The sequence below is a fragment of the Penicillium chermesinum genome (assembly GCF_028974085.1).
Source record: "Penicillium chermesinum strain IBT 19713 chromosome Unknown utg000003l:1.0-5111272.0:1.0-5115320.0, whole genome shotgun sequence".
In the NCBI taxonomy this organism is placed as follows: domain Eukaryota; kingdom Fungi; phylum Ascomycota; class Eurotiomycetes; order Eurotiales; family Aspergillaceae; genus Penicillium; species Penicillium chermesinum.
In genome coordinates this window covers 1,849,013-1,866,902 of record NW_026695313.1, presented here as the reverse complement: position 1 = coordinate 1,866,902, position 17,890 = coordinate 1,849,013, and the positions used below count along the sequence as shown (strand labels likewise).

General features: G+C 51.0%; 8 protein-coding genes across 8 annotated transcripts; 5 read left to right on the top strand and 3 right to left on the bottom strand.

Annotated features, from left to right (window-relative positions):
• Positions 1 to 485: 485 nt before the first annotated feature.
• On the top strand, positions 486 to 1,984 carry N7468_003599 (rRNA-binding endoribonuclease; the record flags this gene model as incomplete). The annotated part of the gene is made up of 3 exons (XM_058472896.1): positions 486 to 503; positions 672 to 1,412; positions 1,469 to 1,984. 3 exons carry the CDS (start codon positions 486 to 488, stop codon positions 1,982 to 1,984), a joined length of 1,275 nt encoding a protein of 424 aa, XP_058331899.1.
• Positions 1,985 to 2,416: 432 nt separating this feature from the next.
• N7468_003598 (H/ACA ribonucleoprotein complex subunit NOP10) lies at positions 2,417 to 2,865 on the bottom strand (the record flags this gene model as incomplete). Its single annotated transcript, XM_058472895.1, has 4 exons — positions 2,417 to 2,489; positions 2,554 to 2,633; positions 2,731 to 2,775; positions 2,854 to 2,865. The coding sequence occupies 4 exons, from the start codon at positions 2,863 to 2,865 to the stop codon at positions 2,417 to 2,419; spliced, it is 210 nt and encodes a 69-aa protein (XP_058331898.1).
• A 641-nt stretch (positions 2,866 to 3,506) lies between these two features.
• On the top strand, positions 3,507 to 6,021 carry sen2 (tRNA splicing endonuclease subunit SEN2; the record flags this gene model as incomplete). The annotated part of the gene is made up of 4 exons (XM_058472894.1): positions 3,507 to 4,522; positions 4,573 to 4,819; positions 5,184 to 5,303; positions 5,362 to 6,021. 4 exons carry the CDS (start codon positions 3,507 to 3,509, stop codon positions 6,019 to 6,021), a joined length of 2,043 nt encoding a protein of 680 aa, XP_058331897.1.
• A 16-nt stretch (positions 6,022 to 6,037) lies between these two features.
• On the top strand, positions 6,038 to 9,661 carry N7468_003596 (chromatin-binding protein RAD9; the record flags this gene model as incomplete). The annotated part of the gene is made up of 2 exons (XM_058472893.1): positions 6,038 to 6,472; positions 6,539 to 9,661. The coding sequence occupies 2 exons, from the start codon at positions 6,038 to 6,040 to the stop codon at positions 9,659 to 9,661; spliced, it is 3,558 nt and encodes a 1,185-aa protein (XP_058331896.1).
• A 251-nt stretch (positions 9,662 to 9,912) lies between these two features.
• Positions 9,913 to 11,360, bottom strand: N7468_003595 (uncharacterized protein; the record flags this gene model as incomplete). The annotated part of the gene is made up of 5 exons (XM_058472892.1): positions 9,913 to 10,388; positions 10,454 to 10,538; positions 10,573 to 10,965; positions 11,022 to 11,129; positions 11,193 to 11,360. The coding sequence occupies 5 exons, from the start codon at positions 11,358 to 11,360 to the stop codon at positions 9,913 to 9,915; spliced, it is 1,230 nt and encodes a 409-aa protein (XP_058331895.1).
• A 2,248-nt stretch (positions 11,361 to 13,608) lies between these two features.
• Positions 13,609 to 14,532, bottom strand: N7468_003594 (mitochondrial 54S ribosomal protein bL27m; the record flags this gene model as incomplete). Its single annotated transcript, XM_058472891.1, has 1 exon — positions 13,609 to 14,532. The coding sequence occupies one exon, from the start codon at positions 14,530 to 14,532 to the stop codon at positions 13,609 to 13,611; it is 924 nt and encodes a 307-aa protein (XP_058331894.1).
• An 89-nt stretch (positions 14,533 to 14,621) lies between these two features.
• lcl2 lies at positions 14,622 to 15,067 on the top strand (the record flags this gene model as incomplete). The annotated part of the gene is made up of 2 exons (XM_058472890.1): positions 14,622 to 14,799; positions 14,874 to 15,067. The coding sequence occupies 2 exons, from the start codon at positions 14,622 to 14,624 to the stop codon at positions 15,065 to 15,067; spliced, it is 372 nt and encodes a 123-aa protein (XP_058331893.1).
• A 645-nt stretch (positions 15,068 to 15,712) lies between these two features.
• On the top strand, positions 15,713 to 17,456 carry N7468_003592 (scramblase family protein; the record flags this gene model as incomplete). The annotated part of the gene is made up of 4 exons (XM_058472889.1): positions 15,713 to 16,056; positions 16,113 to 16,284; positions 16,349 to 16,951; positions 17,028 to 17,456. The coding sequence occupies 4 exons, from the start codon at positions 15,713 to 15,715 to the stop codon at positions 17,454 to 17,456; spliced, it is 1,548 nt and encodes a 515-aa protein (XP_058331892.1).
• Positions 17,457 to 17,890: the final 434 nt, after the last annotated feature.

Sequence of the window (17,890 nt, the reverse complement as noted above, 5' to 3'; positions counted from 1 at the left end):
TAGTCTATACGCTTAATTATTTTTCCACCGCAACATTCTTTCAGCCTGGAATGAGTATGCTGGTCATGAAAAGCAAAGATAAATGGCCGACAGCGTCATCTACAACACTAAGCTGTGCCGACCTGGAGAGAAATTCTCGGGAGATTCAGGTTCTAGAAGCAGTAATGCTGAATAGTCTGAAGAATTACATAAACTATCAGTCTTGACTTGTTAACTAATTAGTTAGTTAGTTATGGCTGCTTAGGTGATAATTGCGGTACTTGGTGATGATCGAGAGTTTGAATGTCGAGGATGTTTTCTTCCCAGCGCTAGTTAGTGCAATTGTCGTTATCTGCTAGTAATTCCAAAAGCCGATCTAATAGTCGTGATTGTTGAGACTGTTATAAGAAACAATGCAGTCAAATCAGTCTACATATACATTGGCACCTACAATCAACTGTGGCTCCGCTATGTAGCTCGATCCGCAGCGCGAAAGCATCGAGCAGATGCCAATTCAGGAGGACGTGGGACGATAAGATAAGCGATAAGCGATAACTGCGCACAGACCAGTGCGAAATTTCCGTTCCACATCTGCATCATCAATATTTTTAGTCCCTCCAAATAGACAATTAATTTTTTGATATCCCATTTCTTCGGTGTGTAAATCGTTGAGACACCACCCACGATGGCAGACTCATCACAACCCCCCCAAGCCCGTCCACACAATCGTGCTAGACGCCGGTCCCATCTTGAAGAATACCCCGCCGCTTTCTACCCTTCTCGCCCAATGCGAAGAACTCGTTACGACCCCCACGGTGCTCAGCGAAATCCGGGACCCCAATGCTCGCCTGCGTGTCGAAACCATGTACATGCCCTTTGTTAAGCAGCGATCACCAAACCCAACCAGTGTCAATACTATGAGCGAATTCGCTCGTAAGACTGGTGACCGATCCGTTCTGAGTCGAACCGATATCGAGGTCCTAGCGCTGGCCTATGAGATTGAGTGCGAGCGTAACCTAGGTGACTGGCGGCTGCGTAGTGTTCCTGGTCAGAAGCGAGTCAACGGAAGACCACCTGTGAAAGAGGAGCAGAAGCCTCAGGATGCCCAACAGGATGAAACTGCAGAGTCAAACGGCGTTGAGTCTATCACAGAAGGTGTAAAGGACACAACCATTGCCGATGATACTGAAGCTGAAGCCACACCTGGAGTGCAGACTAAGTCAACAACCGAAGAACCTTCGGCCAAGGCTACTCCAGAAGATGGCACCCAAGAAGAATCACAGGAGGATGATGCAGCCGATTCCGATGGGGGTGAATGGATCACTCCTTCCAACTACAAGAAAAAACTGGCCCGCGATGACGCGAACGCTGCCGGAGCAGGTGCATCAGAGCCGAAGACGATGCAGGTTGCAACCATGACTACTGATTTTGCTGTAGGTCATATCTATCTCCAAGCCGTTCTTTTGAACCAATCGCTAACGATCTTTAGTGTCAAAACGTTCTCCTTCAAATGAACCTCAATCTTCTATCGACTTCAACATTGCAGCGTATCCAGCACCTGAAGTCGTTCATCAAGCGTTGCCATGCTTGTTTTCTCACCACTAAGGACATGAGCAAGCAATTCTGCCCTCGCTGCGGCAAAGACACCCTCACGCGTGTCTCCTGCACGACTACAGCCAACGGCCAGTTCACTATGCATCTCAAGAAGAACATGCAATGGAACAACCGAGGCAACGTCTACAGTGTCCCCAAGCCAGTGCACGGCAGTTCCAACGGAAAATGGCAAGGCGGCGGCGGTAAAGGCGGATGGGGAACAGAGCTCATTCTTTCCGAGGACCAGAAAGAGTACACCCGATCCACTGCAGAAGAAGAGCGCCGGCAGCGCCGCGAGCGCGATCTCATGGATCAAGACTACCTCCCTGGTATCCTGACCGGCGAGCGCAACAGAATGGGCGGTCGTGTGAAGGTTGGCGCTGGCCGAAATGTGAACTCGAGGAAGCGTTAGATGGCGCTTCCCAATGCATTATGATCATATCGAGCGGCGTTTGGGTTCTTATATCACAAAAGTCTTTGCTGTTCCGCGGAATAGATGGTAGGGTTATTTACGAAGGCGGTCCTTTCTTACAAGTCATGGACCTGTCTATAGGCAAAATTATGAGCCAGTCCATCCATATATCAAGAAATATGTACGGTATTGGTAGTGAGTTGAAGGGTTGAGGTTCCACCATCTCAATCTCTGGCTAGTAGAAATATGAACGTAAAAATCAAGAAATGCGAGAACAGTCCTTCGCCGACTGGACATGAACACCAAGCGCCATGGATATGGGCCACCAGCCCTTATCGCTCAATCCCATTTTTGCAATTGAATCTCCTCCAAAACCGTCATGATTTCTGCAGGAGTAAGCGTCAGATCTTCGTTGGAGCGAATGCGGGGGCATCAATTCGTACAGGAGGATTTCTGGGTCTGGTTCATGAGGAGACCGTAGCGCTTCTTGAGGGTCACACGGTGACTGAAAATATTGTTAGCTCCACGCCCGCGTAGCTGTACTTGTAAAGACACCTATTTGTACATACCGAGAGTACTTGTCATCGGGGGAGAAGCGGGCAGGGTGGCTTCTGCGTGTCAGTAATTGTGAATTGTCCTCGTCCGGGATCTGGTTGCTTACGCCGACTTGGAGACCTTGTCGCCAACAACCTGCCGATGAAGTTAGCATTGCGCCAATACAAATGCCAAGAGTACCGGGAACATACCTTCTTCAAGGTGTAGACGCGCTTGCCGTCAGGACCAATAGTGTACTGATTTGCCGGTTAGTTTCATGGATCACATATTTGCTGGTCTTGAAGCCTTCAAGATAGCGGACACGTCCCACATACCATAAGATGCATTCTATCAATAGGTCAGCTCTGCAAAGTCTCAAGGCCATACAGGGAATGGAAATGCTAGAGCAGGTATCAACTTACTTGAGTGATGTTTCGTCGAAAGGTGTTTCGTCGCAAGTGGAATTGGCTGGTCAACTGGAGATCTTGACTTGGCGGAGGCTCGAGGAATTTTTTTTTGCCGAAAAGATGCTTAGTCACCAACGCAGATAAAAACCGCCCGCGCCCGGCAAGATTTTACTCCAACATTGCAAACCGCACATGGTGAAAATGATGCACCAGAACTTACTCTAGATATGCTTAGGCGTTAGGCAGCACTATTCATTTGCTATGAGAGAGTTCTTGCATGTTCTGGCCCGCCACACCAACAATTGAGGGCCTCAGAGAGGGAAGGTGAGTCACTGTTCAAGCTTTCATAGCTATCTTTTGCACTTCTGCCCACCACCATCTCTTCGATGATGACCCAACTTTTAAGCCCAGGCAATTGGCACTTTGATTTCTAGCCTTTGTCGATGACTTGCTTAAATGACTACAACGGTATCTGAGAAAACCGTCTTGTCTTAATTTTTCTTCACCGAAAATTTGAAAGACAATTTGACTGACCTGACTTCTCGCCAGAATCTCAGTACCATTTGTAAAACCCTGTCACGATGACCGACAAGCCAGCTCTGGCTCTTGGTGTTCCTGCAGTCGCTGGCCAGCCTCGTCCTCGTCCTCAAAGGCCCAACTACAGACAAATTCATCGCTTCCCTCTCCCAGTCCAAACCCACTCTGTTCCTTCCGTAATTCCTCATAATCCCATTTCTCTCATTAGCGTTGCTCTCTCGTATCTTACCTTCCTGTTTTCTCCACCACGTCAAGAAGTCTACAATGCCTACTTCGACCCTGCCGTCTCAGCCATCCACGTAACAGATGAGAGAGCAATCCGGGCGCTATGGGAGATGGGTTTCTTCGGCAAGGGCAGTTTGAGTCGAAGTGAACCGAGTTGGTTAGTCCGGGAGAAGGCCCGACGAGGCCAGCTAGGCGGCGATACCAGCGAAGAGGCTACACGGAAACGCAGAGCTGAGCGCCGCGAACTGAAGCTAGAGAGAGCTCGTATAGATGATTTAATCATCAAAGAGCGCACCAAGGCTGAAACCGCCGCCAGGGAAGCCGGCACTCCTTTGGAATCATCCGAGTCATTGACGGTCACTATGGAAAAGTTTTCAGTGAAGAGGGCCATGGATGCCAAATACCAGGAGCTTCTACGGCAGCGGACAGCCGAAGCCGAAACGAATGGAACTGCCAATGGCAATTCTGTCCCTTTGCAAGGCCAAGTTGAAGCTGTGCGTTCAAATGGTAAGACGGTTAGGTTCTCTCCCGTCGTGCGTGCGAGGAGGTTTTCCACCGAAGTCGATGATGAAGATCTCGAGCTAGAGTTGGAATTGGAACCTGAGAATGAGGAGCACTTGGAACTTTCCAAAGAAGAGGCTCTGTTCTTGGTATATGGTCTTGGTGCATTACAGCTCGTTGACATGAATAATGTTGCGATCCCGTTATCCTCTCTCATTCCCCTGCTCTGTCACCACTCCTATTCTCCTCCACGAGAGTTGTCATATGACATCCAACCAGACGACCCTTTCCTGACCTCCTATGTCGTCTATCACCACTTCCGTTCCTTGGATGGGTTGTCCGCTCCGGTGTGAAATTCGGCACGGACTACCTTCTCTACAACAGGGGTCCAGTGTTCTCGCATGCAGAGTTTGCGGTCATCATCGTACCCGCCTATGAGCATCCCTACTGGTCTGAGACACAGGAGCGCAAGGAATATGTAGCTCGGAAGCAAGATCGGAGTTGGTGGTGGCTGCACTGCGTGAATCGTGTCCAAGCCAGTGTCAAGAAGACTCTGGTCATCTGTTATGTGGAAGTCCCGCCCCCATCGTCTTCTTACGATGATGTTGGTGCTATGCTCGGTCGCTACCGAGTGCGAGAATTTCTTCTCCGACGATGGATTGCCAATCGAAGTCGTGATTAGAGCCGGCTCGAGATCCCTACTGCATTGTTTAAAGAGCTGTAAGATACGATGGGCTTCAGATACCCTGTAACTTGTTACGAATTTCACGATATTGAATATGTGCAACATTTCAAACAGTTCGATCAATTGTAGCCTTCCCTGAATATACTGGTAATACACATTTAGCGTCCCAGGCTGAAAGAGGTAATATTACTTTGGGGCCAGTCACGTGTGTCACGCGTTTCGCGTCCGCTTCCTAACATGCGTTTTTGCGCGGGACGTCTACGTTGAGCAGGACTCGCCCAGAAGGGATGATAACTATGCTGGAGCGTAGATCAAAGCCTCAGATTGGGCAGTACTCTCTCGCAATTGGTCGATATTGGAGACGATGGAGTGGACGGAAACCCAAGACAGTATCGACATTGCCGCGCTGCAACGCGTCGCGTTGGGACTAGTATGTAATGGCCTGCAGCGTCGCAGGTTCTCATTGGACTAATTTTTGACATCTTCAGGAGCACGACCCAACGCTGCCAATTGTTCCCGAGCCAGTGACTGGCATCTCCCACCTCGAAACTGACCACCGCCCTGCAGCATTTCCGTATGCTTCGCCCTCCGGCCTAGAACCTTCCTCTCCGTCGCTACCGACTCCTCCCAGCGTCCCCAGAACGCTCCACTCCTCCGCCCAGCACTATGCAGAGAAATCGTCAAACCCCCACACCAATTTAAAGGAAGTCAACGAGACGAACTTAATGTCTGGACCACAAGCGGGCCCAATGGGCTCCGCCGAGGCTCTTCCTAGTGACACCCAACCGGTCTCGCAATCGGTATATGACAGTATTATCCGCCAGAATGTATCTGCATTTGGAGGCGCTTCACAAAATGGTGCAGACGCGGCAACCCTCATGACATTACATGAAGGGGATAGTGGGCATATCGATCTCCTTGCCGGCTTCGAGAGTAATCATCACGAAGAGAATGGAAGCTTAGCACCTGATGAAGAAAGCAACTACGACCAGAGCGAATCCTCCCCGATGGCATTCCAACCCGAATTGTTTCCAGAATCGCAGCGATTCATGGCGCAAACGCCCGGCACCGTGATGAAGAAGCCCCCAACCCCCCAGTACTGCCAGAACACCAAGCTTCTCACGGAACCCTTTGGCGGGAGAGGTTGAGTCAAGTGGTGGTTTCATGGGCCTGAGCCAACTCTTCAAGGCAACACAGGCTCCGTCATCGCCTCTGGTAAACCTGCCACAACCAGAGCTTATGTCGGATCGTCCATCACCCGACATACCTATGCAACATACTCGCTTAATCAAAAATGTATCGTCGCCATTGGTGCAGTTTGCACGTGAATCTTCGGAGCCGAACATGAATTATATCTCTATGCAGGAATCGCAAAGCCGACGGGATCGGACACTGGGTGAGCGCCTGACTCGGTCGGCTGATCATGTATCGGATCCTCTAGATCTGGAATTTGATAAGGAATCGAGTTTTGTTGAAAATGCCCGTCGTCAGCGGGAGATAGACCAAGACACAACAGCTCAGTTTGCTGCCCTGAACGCGCCTTCGTCCACATCTCATGCCCGAACTACTTCACTAGGATCTTTGCATGACAACACCGACGTGGAATTACTTGACCCCCCCTGGAAGTGAAGAAGAGACCGAACAGGAGGAGAACCAGCGCCGCAGGTACCTCAGTCCCAGGAGGTCCCACCATCCTCGGAAGAAGACAAAGAAAACTATGCGGGCCCACTTGACGCTGTTGTTGGTACGAGTAGTGCTCATGAACGATTATCCCAAGTCCTTGCTATGGGGGGCACTTCATCATCTCGAGTTGAGGAGAGCGTGGAGGGTGCGAACGAATCCCATCACGATGCAGCAGACATGCATGAAGAAGGTCACCACTACCCTAGTCGTTCCTCACAGATAATGGTCATGGACTCGCAACAATCCCAACAGCCATCGCCAAAGCGAAGCAATGAAACTAAGCTCGACACAGTGCTCGAGGTAGCCCATGGTTCGCGCAGTTCTGATGAAGCACGAACTCCTCCGCCAGTCAGATATCGTGAACAATCATCGCCGCCGATTCCCCGGCCTATTCCTAGCCCATTGACTCCAATGCCAGGCTCAGCAATCCGCAAAGAGCAAGGTCAACCTAACGATACATCGTTCAAGGAGAATAGACTTGTCCAGTTCAATCAATATTCAAACCAAGCCAAATCAGGATCGCAGCCCTACAAAGCCCAGAGCGGGGCAGGGGATAAACCATCATCACTGCCTTCTCGCATTACAGAAACTCCTGTACACCTGCGTCCAGCAGTCCATGATCTGGCTCGGCTGACGAGGATTCCCGAAACCAGCCCGAGCAAGACCCATAATAATGAATTTGATATGGAGTCCAACCCGGGTGCCAACGAGAATGAGGACGACGATCTTCCTCCGATGTTTCCAAGAGGCTCGCAGCGATTCAGTCAAATCCGGCCTTCCCAAAACCGTGCACTTTCTTCTCCTCTCAAAGTTCTACAGTCTCAAGCAGTGCCGCAAGTACTGTCTAGCCCAAGTGGCAGACAGCGCCGGCGGCTTACTGAGATTGCCTCTGAATGTTCCCCAATCGGAGATTTCAAAATGACTGACATCAACATGGAATTTTTGACGGCCGATGATGAAGAGTTCAACTCGCTCGTCATTGATGGATCTCCGACTCGACCTCGAAAGAGGCGAAGAGGCAATTTAGGGCAGAGCCTCCATACTTCAGATCTCGATTTTGCCACGCCTCGCCCTCCAAAGACGGTTGCACCAATCCATGAGAATCCTTTGTCGCAGAATGCACCTTCTCCAATATCTCAAGTCCCCGCTACGACAGTTCGCAAGCAAGCAAATGTGTCTCGGCGTGACGATAATGTTTGGGATGTTGGAAGCTCCCCACAACAGCCAATCCCACGACGAAAGTCAAGACATCGCACAATGAATAACTCCCGTCAATCGGAGCGGCATCGACTGGAAGAACATCGTGCCCCTCTGCAAAAGACAGATGTAAAAACCCGGGCTCCCACGCAACTGGTCGCTATGGATAACTCCGAACCTCGAGCTCAACGCCCTCCGTCTCAGATTTCTCAATCGGAAACAAGGCCTGAGCCTGAGACCGAGCATGAACCTGAACCCGAACCCGAACCCAAACCCGAGCCTGAGCCTGAACCTCAGACCACGCAAGCTTCAGAGGGCACAGATATCAACTCCGATGATCTACCACCCTCTGATAGTATTCTGCCATTTGGAAGCCACGTTGGCAGCAGTCCTCCTACGACCCCTAGCCGTGTCCGGATCACTTCTGACAGCGCCCAAATTGCCCCCAGGCAAGTACTTGCAATATGGATGGGTCAAAAGCGAGCGTACTACCCAGCCACCTGCTTCGGTACACCTATTGGTGTGTCGCAAGACAAATATTCTGTCAAGTTCGAAGATAGCCTTCCTGTTGATGTAGTGAAAGGAATGGTGAAGCGACTCGAGTTCCGCGTCGGAGACGCAGTCAAAGTTGATATGCGGGGTGTGCCCAAGGTCACCCATATCGTGCGTGGCTTTGCCGACAAAGTTACGAGAGAAGAACTGGCTCAAGCTGCAGAGTCTGGTTTTTACCCTCAAACAGATGTTTATGGCCACAAAAGCCTCATCCTTGGGCCAAAGCAACGCAAAAGCCTTCCGAACGGCGGCCTCAACTCTAGTGAGAATGTGATCACAGTTCCCATTTCTCGTATTTATCTGGACTCTATTCTGTGGAATCAGCTGAAAGACAATGCCTTCACATTCCAGCCGGAGATGAATCCAAAAGAGAGCTCCGTCCACTCGCCGTCCGAAAAGTCCTCTCTTCCGGCTTCTCCTAGCGTCAGATTCTCTCGCGCAGTACAGTCCGCTGGTGGACTATTCACAAACATGGCATTTGCAATATCTTACAAGGAAGATGAACGCGCCAAGAATCGCATCACGAAGTTGATTACCGACAACGGTGGATCGATTTTGCACGACGGTTTTACCGAGCTATTTGAACCCTCGTCTATCTTCCCGTCCAACACACCAACGAAAGGGAATTCCACAAGCAACGACAGACCCACTGGTCTTCAACTAACCTCCCTCGCTGAAAACATCGGATTCTCATGTCTGATAGCCGACTCCCATTCCCGCCGCGAGAAGTATATGCAAGCTCTCGCCCTCGGTCTCCCTTGTCTGAGCGGCCGTTGGGTCGAAGACTGTGTGGCCAAAGGCCAAATCCTCGAATGGGACATCTATCTTCTCCCGGCAGGAGACTCGATGTACCTCAACGGTGCCACGAAGTCCCGCGTCATGAACATCTCTTCCCCCGTCGACGCTCTCCTGCCCAACACCATCGCCTCCAGGTCCAAGCTCCTAGATGGCCAGTCCGTGCTGATCGTTACGGGCCGAGGAAAGGCGGAAGAAAAGCGCAAGGCATATATTTTTCTCACTTACGCCCTCGGAGCGTCACGCGTGGAACGCGTGCCCGATCTCGAGACCGCCCGCGCGTTGGTCGAATCGCAGTCTGAGACTTCTCTGCCCTGCCCCTGGGATCTAATCTATGTTGATGACGCAGATCAGCCTGCTGCGCAGGTGATGTTGACGCCTCGGTCTAAGACCCAGCGGATCAGCCTGTCGCATGGAAAGGCGGGGAGGAAGCGCAAGAAGTCATCAGCATTGTTTCCGTTGAATTCGGAGGAAGTCACACCGGTGGCGCCTCCGGCAAGAGTTGTTGGGAACGAATTTGTGTGCCAGAGTCTGATTCTTGGCCGGCTTGTGTTTGACTGATCCTGAAGCTTCTTTAGTTATTTGATTCATTTAGCTTGATACCAATCTCATTGATCGATTTACAAAATCGCCATGCTATAATGCTTTCCAAGCTAAGGTTTGATATATTCCAGTTGTATTATGCTATACCGTATGCCCGCCTGGGGCCTTGTTACCATATTAATACAGAGGATCAACCTCGGTGATGTAGAGCCGAAAGGAGCTATAGGCCTTGTACTCTCTTCCCGGGCCCGAACAAAAGAGATTAGTTGTCAACGATATGGTGTCCCCCTGAATACAGAGGAGAGTCTGGACGAGACTATGGAGAGCGGACTGGTTCTGTTATGGGTGAAAGGAACGTCACGGCCGTCGTAGCCCAAGGGGTTCAACTCTTCCAAGCTTTGGCTCGGGTTCAAGATTTGGTTTGGTGGGGGTGTATGCACAGGCGTTTTCGATGGCCAGATTGAGATGGACTGGGGCGAGATTCGCGCTGCGAGTGGGTAGTAGCAGTTGGGGCAAGCCCATATATGGTCTGGCTGGGAGGATGGAAGCGGGTAGCTCTCCGGGCTGGTGAGGGGCAGAGAGGAGGCTGGATCACTGAGCTTGGCTTTCTTGTTCTCGGAGACAGGCTGGCCTACTCGGCCGTCGGTGCACCAGCGGATTAGTGGGCGAAGGGTGATGAGGCTGCCGGCGATGATCCCGAGTCCGGTTTCGATGACTGACCAGATGATGATCTGGGTGGTTGAATCTATGAGGCATGAAATGAGCACTCCTTTCGAATATTAGATCGAGTCTTGGTGGCCAATGACTTACAAAGGAAATCGGCGTCCTCGTAGTGGTGCAGAAAAGGCATCCGGATCACGACGGCCACACTTGCGCTACTAGCAGTCAGTGGATGCTATGAGATAAGCCTCGGTCAGGGCAGGACCTACATGGCGCCTGAGACCCAAGATTGTTCCAACGGCAATCTTTGTATGGTAGGTCATTTGCAACGACCAAACCATAAGGATTGGCAAGCCCCCCAGGGTGAAGTCGCAGAGGATCGTGACCGAGCTGTAGGTGTAGGCAACATCCAACAGGATTTTTGTAGATAGACAACTTCCTTGATAATTCGGGTCCAGTCTGTTCCAGAAATACTGGACAGGGTTGCAGTCAAAGAGAAGGACGAGCCAAAAGAACAGGCCGATAACTATCACAGTGCTCACAATAGACCAAAGAATAACGCGATGCCACTGTTTCACCGCTAGTCGCAGCAGGGCGAATGCGATTGAGATCTTGACGACGGCGGAGGACCATAGATAGAGTTGCTGTCCGAGCCACCATTTCTGTGTTCGGCCATTAGGGAACTATTGCTTGATCTAGCTTTGCTGCTGCGACATACCCAAAGAGTCTCTTTGTAGATATCCGGGTTCGGAAACTCGGTGACATGATGCCCCACGCCCTCTGTGGCTGCAAATGCGCAGCATGAGTTGAGACCAATGAACAAAACCTAAATCAGAATTCGAGTCAGCAAATTGGCAGCCTAACAGGCGTTCACAGACGAAAGACTCACCAACCCGACAATCATTAGTGCATCGTCCCAGCCGAATGCACCACGAACGAGGCCCAGCCTCACAAAGCACCTCAATAGCACAGCAATGATCGATAAGCCGGCCATGAAGATACATACAACAAAGACTGCTACAGCCAGACCCTCGAAGGGCATCGCTGTCTTGAACATGGTGGCCAGCTGTACCGCTTGAAACCTCAACCCCCGGAATCCCTAGCCGATATCTGATTGAATCCCACTGGTCGCCCGTCAAGAAAATATTTCAAACTCAACTGAAGCGGGAACACCTTCCGATTAAAATAGCTCTAAACAGGTCACCTTACATTATCCAAGGCCGGCTCCATCCTCTCTCGAGAGTGGAGAGCCTCGCTAGCAGCGTTTGACTCGTGCGCTCCACGGCGATCAAAATAAACCACCGAGGTGCGCTAAGACGAAACGGCGGGTCCTGTACGGGGTACGGAGCAATAGGGATACTTTTTCTAATTTCGGGGGCGATTCTAGAGCCTCGCAGGTCCAGATCAAGATTTACAGATCGCAGTGCTCTCAACGTGCAGAGTGTTTCCCCTTTCGGCCCAGTATGAAACATTAGTCTGCGAAATCTCTCACGACAACCCCCTTTTCCCCCTCCCAGCAGAACCTTGGAATGTTTCAGCAGTGCAGCAGTGCTTGCTCACTAGAACGGCTGAACGGAATACTTGGCCAGGGCCATGGATGGTGGCTGGTTGTCTCTTGTGCGTTCATCGTCCGCGAACTGATGTGGCGGAAATGCGTGCCGTATGATGGCGATAGTTTCAACCACATACTGATCAACAATCCTCTTAGATTTCTGGCCAGACAAGAACATATTCGCTGATCACCGTTGATGACGATAAGACATTTTCTTCATAGCTGCACTGCAATCGATAGGTTAGGTGATCGTCGTTGCTCCACTGTCTTCTCCGGCACCCAACGTCGAGCAGTGTTTCCAACCGCTGTTTCATGATGAGAACCGAATCGCCTCGCCGAATCACCGGCGTTCGACCTTTGGGGGACCGTTTGCCGACTGTAAGATTATCGAAAAGGGGCTGGAAGGGGCTGTCTGAAGAGGGTCTGCTCTGCACAACATCGGGCCCTTTTGCCCCAAATAGCTTCCCTGATCGATATACTACTGCCCCGGCTGCATGGCTTAAAAATTGGTCCCTGTCCTTCATACCCTTGCCGGCCAACTGACCCCTCAATTTGTTCAACTGCCACGCGACCAAAGCTTCCTACCTTTCTTGTCTTATCTCGAGGCACGCTATTTCTACCTTATAAACTTTACTCGTAGCCGAGGCAGGGTGTTTCCATCGATGGCATAATCACGGGTATTGGACATCCATATCCACTTCCGTTCGAAACGTACGCCTACTCGAAAGCCTGTTGATTCCGAATGGCCGCTCTCATTCAGATTTGCCATCGAAGCAGCTCCACTCTTAGGAGAATTTCCGTGAGAAAAGAAAGGCAGCAAAGGTTTTCTTGCCAATATATAGCGGAGAAACCACAAAAAGTTGATCGTGGTGGATTTTGCTAGAGATGGGTGTCACTTTCTACGACTGGGACGTTAATGTTGCAGCAAACAACGCCATGAAGGTCGAGTAGTTGCAAGAAGAGAAAATACGGACCCAGCAAATTTTTTCTGCTAGTATCTGGCGGAAAAGTCGTGAAAGTTGATCCTGGTGGATTTTGCTAGATCTTGGTGCCACATTCTATGAACAGGGCTTTAACGATACAGCAAACGACGCCATAAAGGTCCAATAGGTGTAAGAAGAGAAAATACAGAACCAGTAAATTCTTTTTGCTAGTATCTCGCGGAAAAGTCACGAAAGTCGACCCTGGTGAATTTTGCCGGAGATGGGTGGAACTGGTATGGTCAAGCTACACCTAATTAAAGCTATGAAGGTCGAGTGGTTGTAAGAAGAGAAAATCCTGAGCCAGCAAAGATTTTTTTTGCTAGTATCTGCCGGAAAAGTCACGAAAGTTGATCCTGGTGGATTTTGCTAGATCTTGATGTCACTTTCTAGAACTGGGTGTAAAGGCTGTTGTAGGATCCAAAAGGAGGAACCTTAAAAGCTATGCAAGTGATTAGAAGAGCGATGAACTCCGTCTGCTGCACTCCCCTTTCCCTTTTCTGCTTCTCTTCGGCAATGCCGGCCAAGGAATAGCTAAGGCTCACCTAGACTTTTCATGTGTGCCAGAACTTCGATCCCATGTTTAGGCTATTCGAGAACCAATCCGGAACAGTTACTTTCGATCGACCTAAGGACATGCAATGCTTCAAGTTGTACACACGGAGATGATATTTAGGAATGTGACACTTTCTATTGTACATAAAAACGCCATTGAGGAATTCTCGTATCGCTACAAAGCCCCCCAATCCCGGGGGCAAAAAACTGATGCACCTCTATTTCTTCTTCTTGCCCTTCAAGCTCTTCATCTGAGCAGCCCGCTCGATACGAGCCTGTCTCTTTCTCCAGGCAAGCCACCGGTTTCCGCGATCGTAGGACTTAGCCGTAATCCCAGCCTTCTCAGCCGCACGACCAATGACCCAATTGGCCTCCCGGTACATATAGCCGGGGCGAAGCTGGGGCCCAGTAGCAGCATCAGCAGCCGGAACGCTGCCCACCTGGGTCCCATTCTCATTAATCGAAGCAACCATATCAGACTGAAAGGCCACAGGCTCAACCCGGGGAACAGAAACCATGTTCAGCTTGCGGCGGGTGGGCGCATTCCGAGGATGCGGCAGTCTCCCTTCCTTCTCGAACACAATGCCGATAAATTTGCGATCCGGGTGCCGGGCGGGGTCTAGGTAGTACCGCACATACCCGGCCTGGGTGGCGTAGATGGTGTGGTCACGGCCCATGGCGCAGTTGTCGCCGGGGAACCATTTTGAGCCGCGCTGTCGGAAGATGATGCATCCCGGCACCACGTACTCGCCGTTCGTGCGCTTCGCGCCAAGGCGCTTGCCTGCTGGGTCGCGGGAGTGTCGATTGGCTGTTCCTTGGGACGCGTGCGAGGCGTATCGCACCTGTGAGAAGGGGAGAAGCCGATGAGAAAGAGAGGGTGTAGGTTTCGGGAGACCGAGGTTTGCGGAGAGGGTGCGTTGAATGAGGGATTGTGGTTGATACAGGGCCGGAGTAGACCGTAATGAGGAGCGAACACCCGTTCTAACGCCCGGAAGGGCGCTAGAAACCTGGGCGGAAGCATTGTTGATTTGGGCGGACTTCAAGACTGACGGTAATCTCAGCTTCTCTGAAAGTCCGGGAAAAAAACTGGAGTTCCCCCTTGGCGTCACGTGACTGAGACCGGACAAGTAAACTGGCTTCATTGAGGTACGCGACGTGCACTATCTTATCAGCCAATCTTCCTCTATTTCGCAGGACGAAATCATTTTGGTAGCGGTTGCTCCTGCTGAACATGGTGCGATACTTCGGGCAAGCCCTGTGGGCTTTATGTATGCTTGTGACTGTCGCTCAGGCCCAATTCAACTTCTTTGACCACATGTTTGGAGGAAACCAGCAACAGCAACGCCACCAAGGCGGATCTGGAAATGCCCCAAGTGATAGCGGACGATACCAGCATATGTGGGCTCAAGGTGAGTGAGAAATCACCCGCGCCACTATTCTTTAATTGTGAAGTTCAAATTTGCTAACGTTGACAACTTGATAGCTCAATGCAGTAACTACCTTTGCCCCGGAACCCTCGCATGTGTCCATTTTCCACACCATTGCCCTTGCCCACACCCAGATGTGGAAGAAAAAGTTGAGCTAGGAGAGGGAAGCGCCATCTGTGTGTCTAAAGGTGGCTTCAAAGCTGGCGAGGCAGCCCGGAAGATTGAACTGGCCAGGAAAGGATTGCTCTGAAATTCGGGTACCCAGATGAAACCCGGCGAAACCAGTCCATGTACCTCGAGGCGGAATATATACTAGGAATCAAATGGTATTTGATTTGCGCTGTTGTCAGGTCTGGTACTCTGGTACTCCCGGCATGGACCGTGGCAGCTTCTGCGAGTAGGATACGCATAGGCAATTGAATCTGGGAGCTATCCAAGTATCTTGATCAAAGTATGCGTGCTAGTATACAATGGCAACCCGCGCTGTCCGTATCAATAGGAATTATTCGACTATATCATTCTGACTTAAATAACACTATCGCCAGGCTAGGGATTTGACACCGTATAGCTAATGATTAATCTGGGCCTTGGAAATTCCTCGAACATATCGGGCCATTCGGTAAAAAAAAGAAAAGAAAAGAAAAGAAAAACAAAGAATCTTTACTATTCTATTTAGAAATAGAACGTGCCAGAAGTGTGAAGTGTACCGCAATCAAATGACCTGGTCGGGTTGTAGAGATCTGCACCGGTTCCTGATAGCTCCGGTTAACCCCGCGACGCGAAGCGGCAATGCTCCGTCATCGAAGAGCTCGCCGTCCTCCGCCTTTTACTCACCACCTCACCCACCACAGCCATTCTGTACAGACAGAGAGCTTGGTAATAAGGCCCTTCAGCTATGTGGGCACTCAGGCTGCGGCTGTCACCGCTCCGCGATGTCCCTGCCCGGCGCGCCTATTCAACTCTTCGAAGTCGCAACTCTCGCCACAGCAGCATTCGTCCAGAGCGCATCCCGTCAGCGAGAAGGGCAGCGGAACCATCACAAGAACCGCAAAATGTGAACCCAGACCAACAAGAGACTCCCAATATCAATTATGACCCTGCGCAAAACACCCTCCTCTCTCCGGTCTACATCCCCGAAGACCCAAATGGCGTTCTCAAGGAAACACACCCCGCAACAAACATTCTGTCCAATTCAGGGCTCGTGATTCAGCGTCAGATCGAAATGATGAATGTGTTGATGTACGTGGGATCTATTTCTTCTTGTCCTATAGTTACTGATGGGTTCGCCTCGGTAGTGGGTTCGAACAAGCCAACCGATATGTCATTATGGATGCACAAGGCAACCACGTTGGTTATATTGCTGAACAGGAGAAGGGCATGGGTAGCATGATGGCACGACAATGGTTTCATACTCACCGGAGCTTCGTCACTCATGTGTTCGACCGCCATGAAAATGAAGTACTGCGCGTAAGTTCTTAGCCTTCCCCATCCTTGAAACGCTGAGTTCTTTCTCATACATTGATTTTTCTAGTTCCACCGGCCATTCTCTTGGATCAATTCTCGGATCAAAGTGTACGACCCGTTGGACCACTCTACCGCTTATAATTCCTCGACTGGTCTCCAACACACCCCCACCGGGTCTCTGGTACTGACTGGAGATACATCCAACACTCGTGTTTCACCTTTAGGGTTCGACCAAATGCGTGTTATCGGTGAGGCGCAGCAGCAATGGGCGCCGCTACGCCGCAAGTACAACCTTTTCACCTATCACCAGTCGCCAAATCCAGCGTTGGACATGGGTACTCAAAATTTCGCTCTAGCAGATTCGGGACTTTCTAAAGATCAGCAAACACAATTAACGCAAGTTTCTCCAGGAGGGCAAGGCGTATTCAATCAATTCGCATATGTAAATGAACCTTTCCTCTCTTGGGACTTTTCGCTTCTTTCGGCCGACAACCGCCTAATCGGCTCCGTGAATCGAAACTTTGTGGGATTTGCTCGGGAGCTTTTCACAGACACCGGTGTCTATGCATTGCGCATGGACTCGGCTGGACTTGGTACCGAGGCTCATCGTAATGAAAGCACCCCCACTGGAATGACATTGGATCAACGAGCTGTGATGCTAGCTACGGCTGTTAGCATCGACTTCGACTACTTCAGCCGGCACAGTGGCTCAGGAGAGTTCGGCTTCATGCCCATGTGGTTCCCAGGTATGGGCGGCGGAGCCACAGCCGGAGAGGCTGCTGGAGGCGCTGTTGCTGGAGAGGCTGCTGGAGGCGCTGCTGCGGGGAGGTGCCGCTGCCGGCGAGGCAGGAGCTATTACTGGGACCGCTGGCGGAGCCATTGGTAATGTAGGCACTGCTTCTGGGGGCATCGCTGAAGGTGTCGGTGCAGGAGTGGCCGGCGCCGGCGCTATGGCTGGGTATGAAGCCATGCAACGGGGTATGTCGGGCCAGCAAAGTCCCCAAGATATCCCACCTGAGCAGTCAATGCCTCCTCACGGGCAGCAGCCACCTGACTTCTATGAAGATAAATGGCCTGAGCAGGAACAGGATGACTTCTGGGGCCGTGAGGATCCATGGGGCGGTGATGGGGAAGATGGTGACGGCGGTGACGGTGATGGCTTTGGCTGGTTCTGATTTCTGTAGAATATGATACCTGAGATAGACTACCAACTGTAAAACTATTCCACTCTGCAGAACTTTCTGATGGATGCTGGGCCAGTACATCTAGCAAGAAGTAAGTGTTGAGCAGTATAGATCAGACGAGAGACATTAGAGTTTCGATTGGCCAGATCGCTGCGGGGCGACCCGACAATGACGCTGCTCCCCGTGAACTTGATCACCGGTGGCACACTTTCTTCTCTTTCCCTCTTCTGCTCATTCTTAGTTCCGGCTGGCCCCTTCGGATATCGATTTGACTTGCGCCTTGAGCTTCGAGTCCATTCACATTCAACTAAGTATTTCAGCCCTGACCGCCTAGGACATTCGGATCACTCCGATCACTCCAACCCTACCCCCCCACCAGGGTCAATCCCACCGGTTTCATATCTCCCTCCGCCAATCGAACCTGC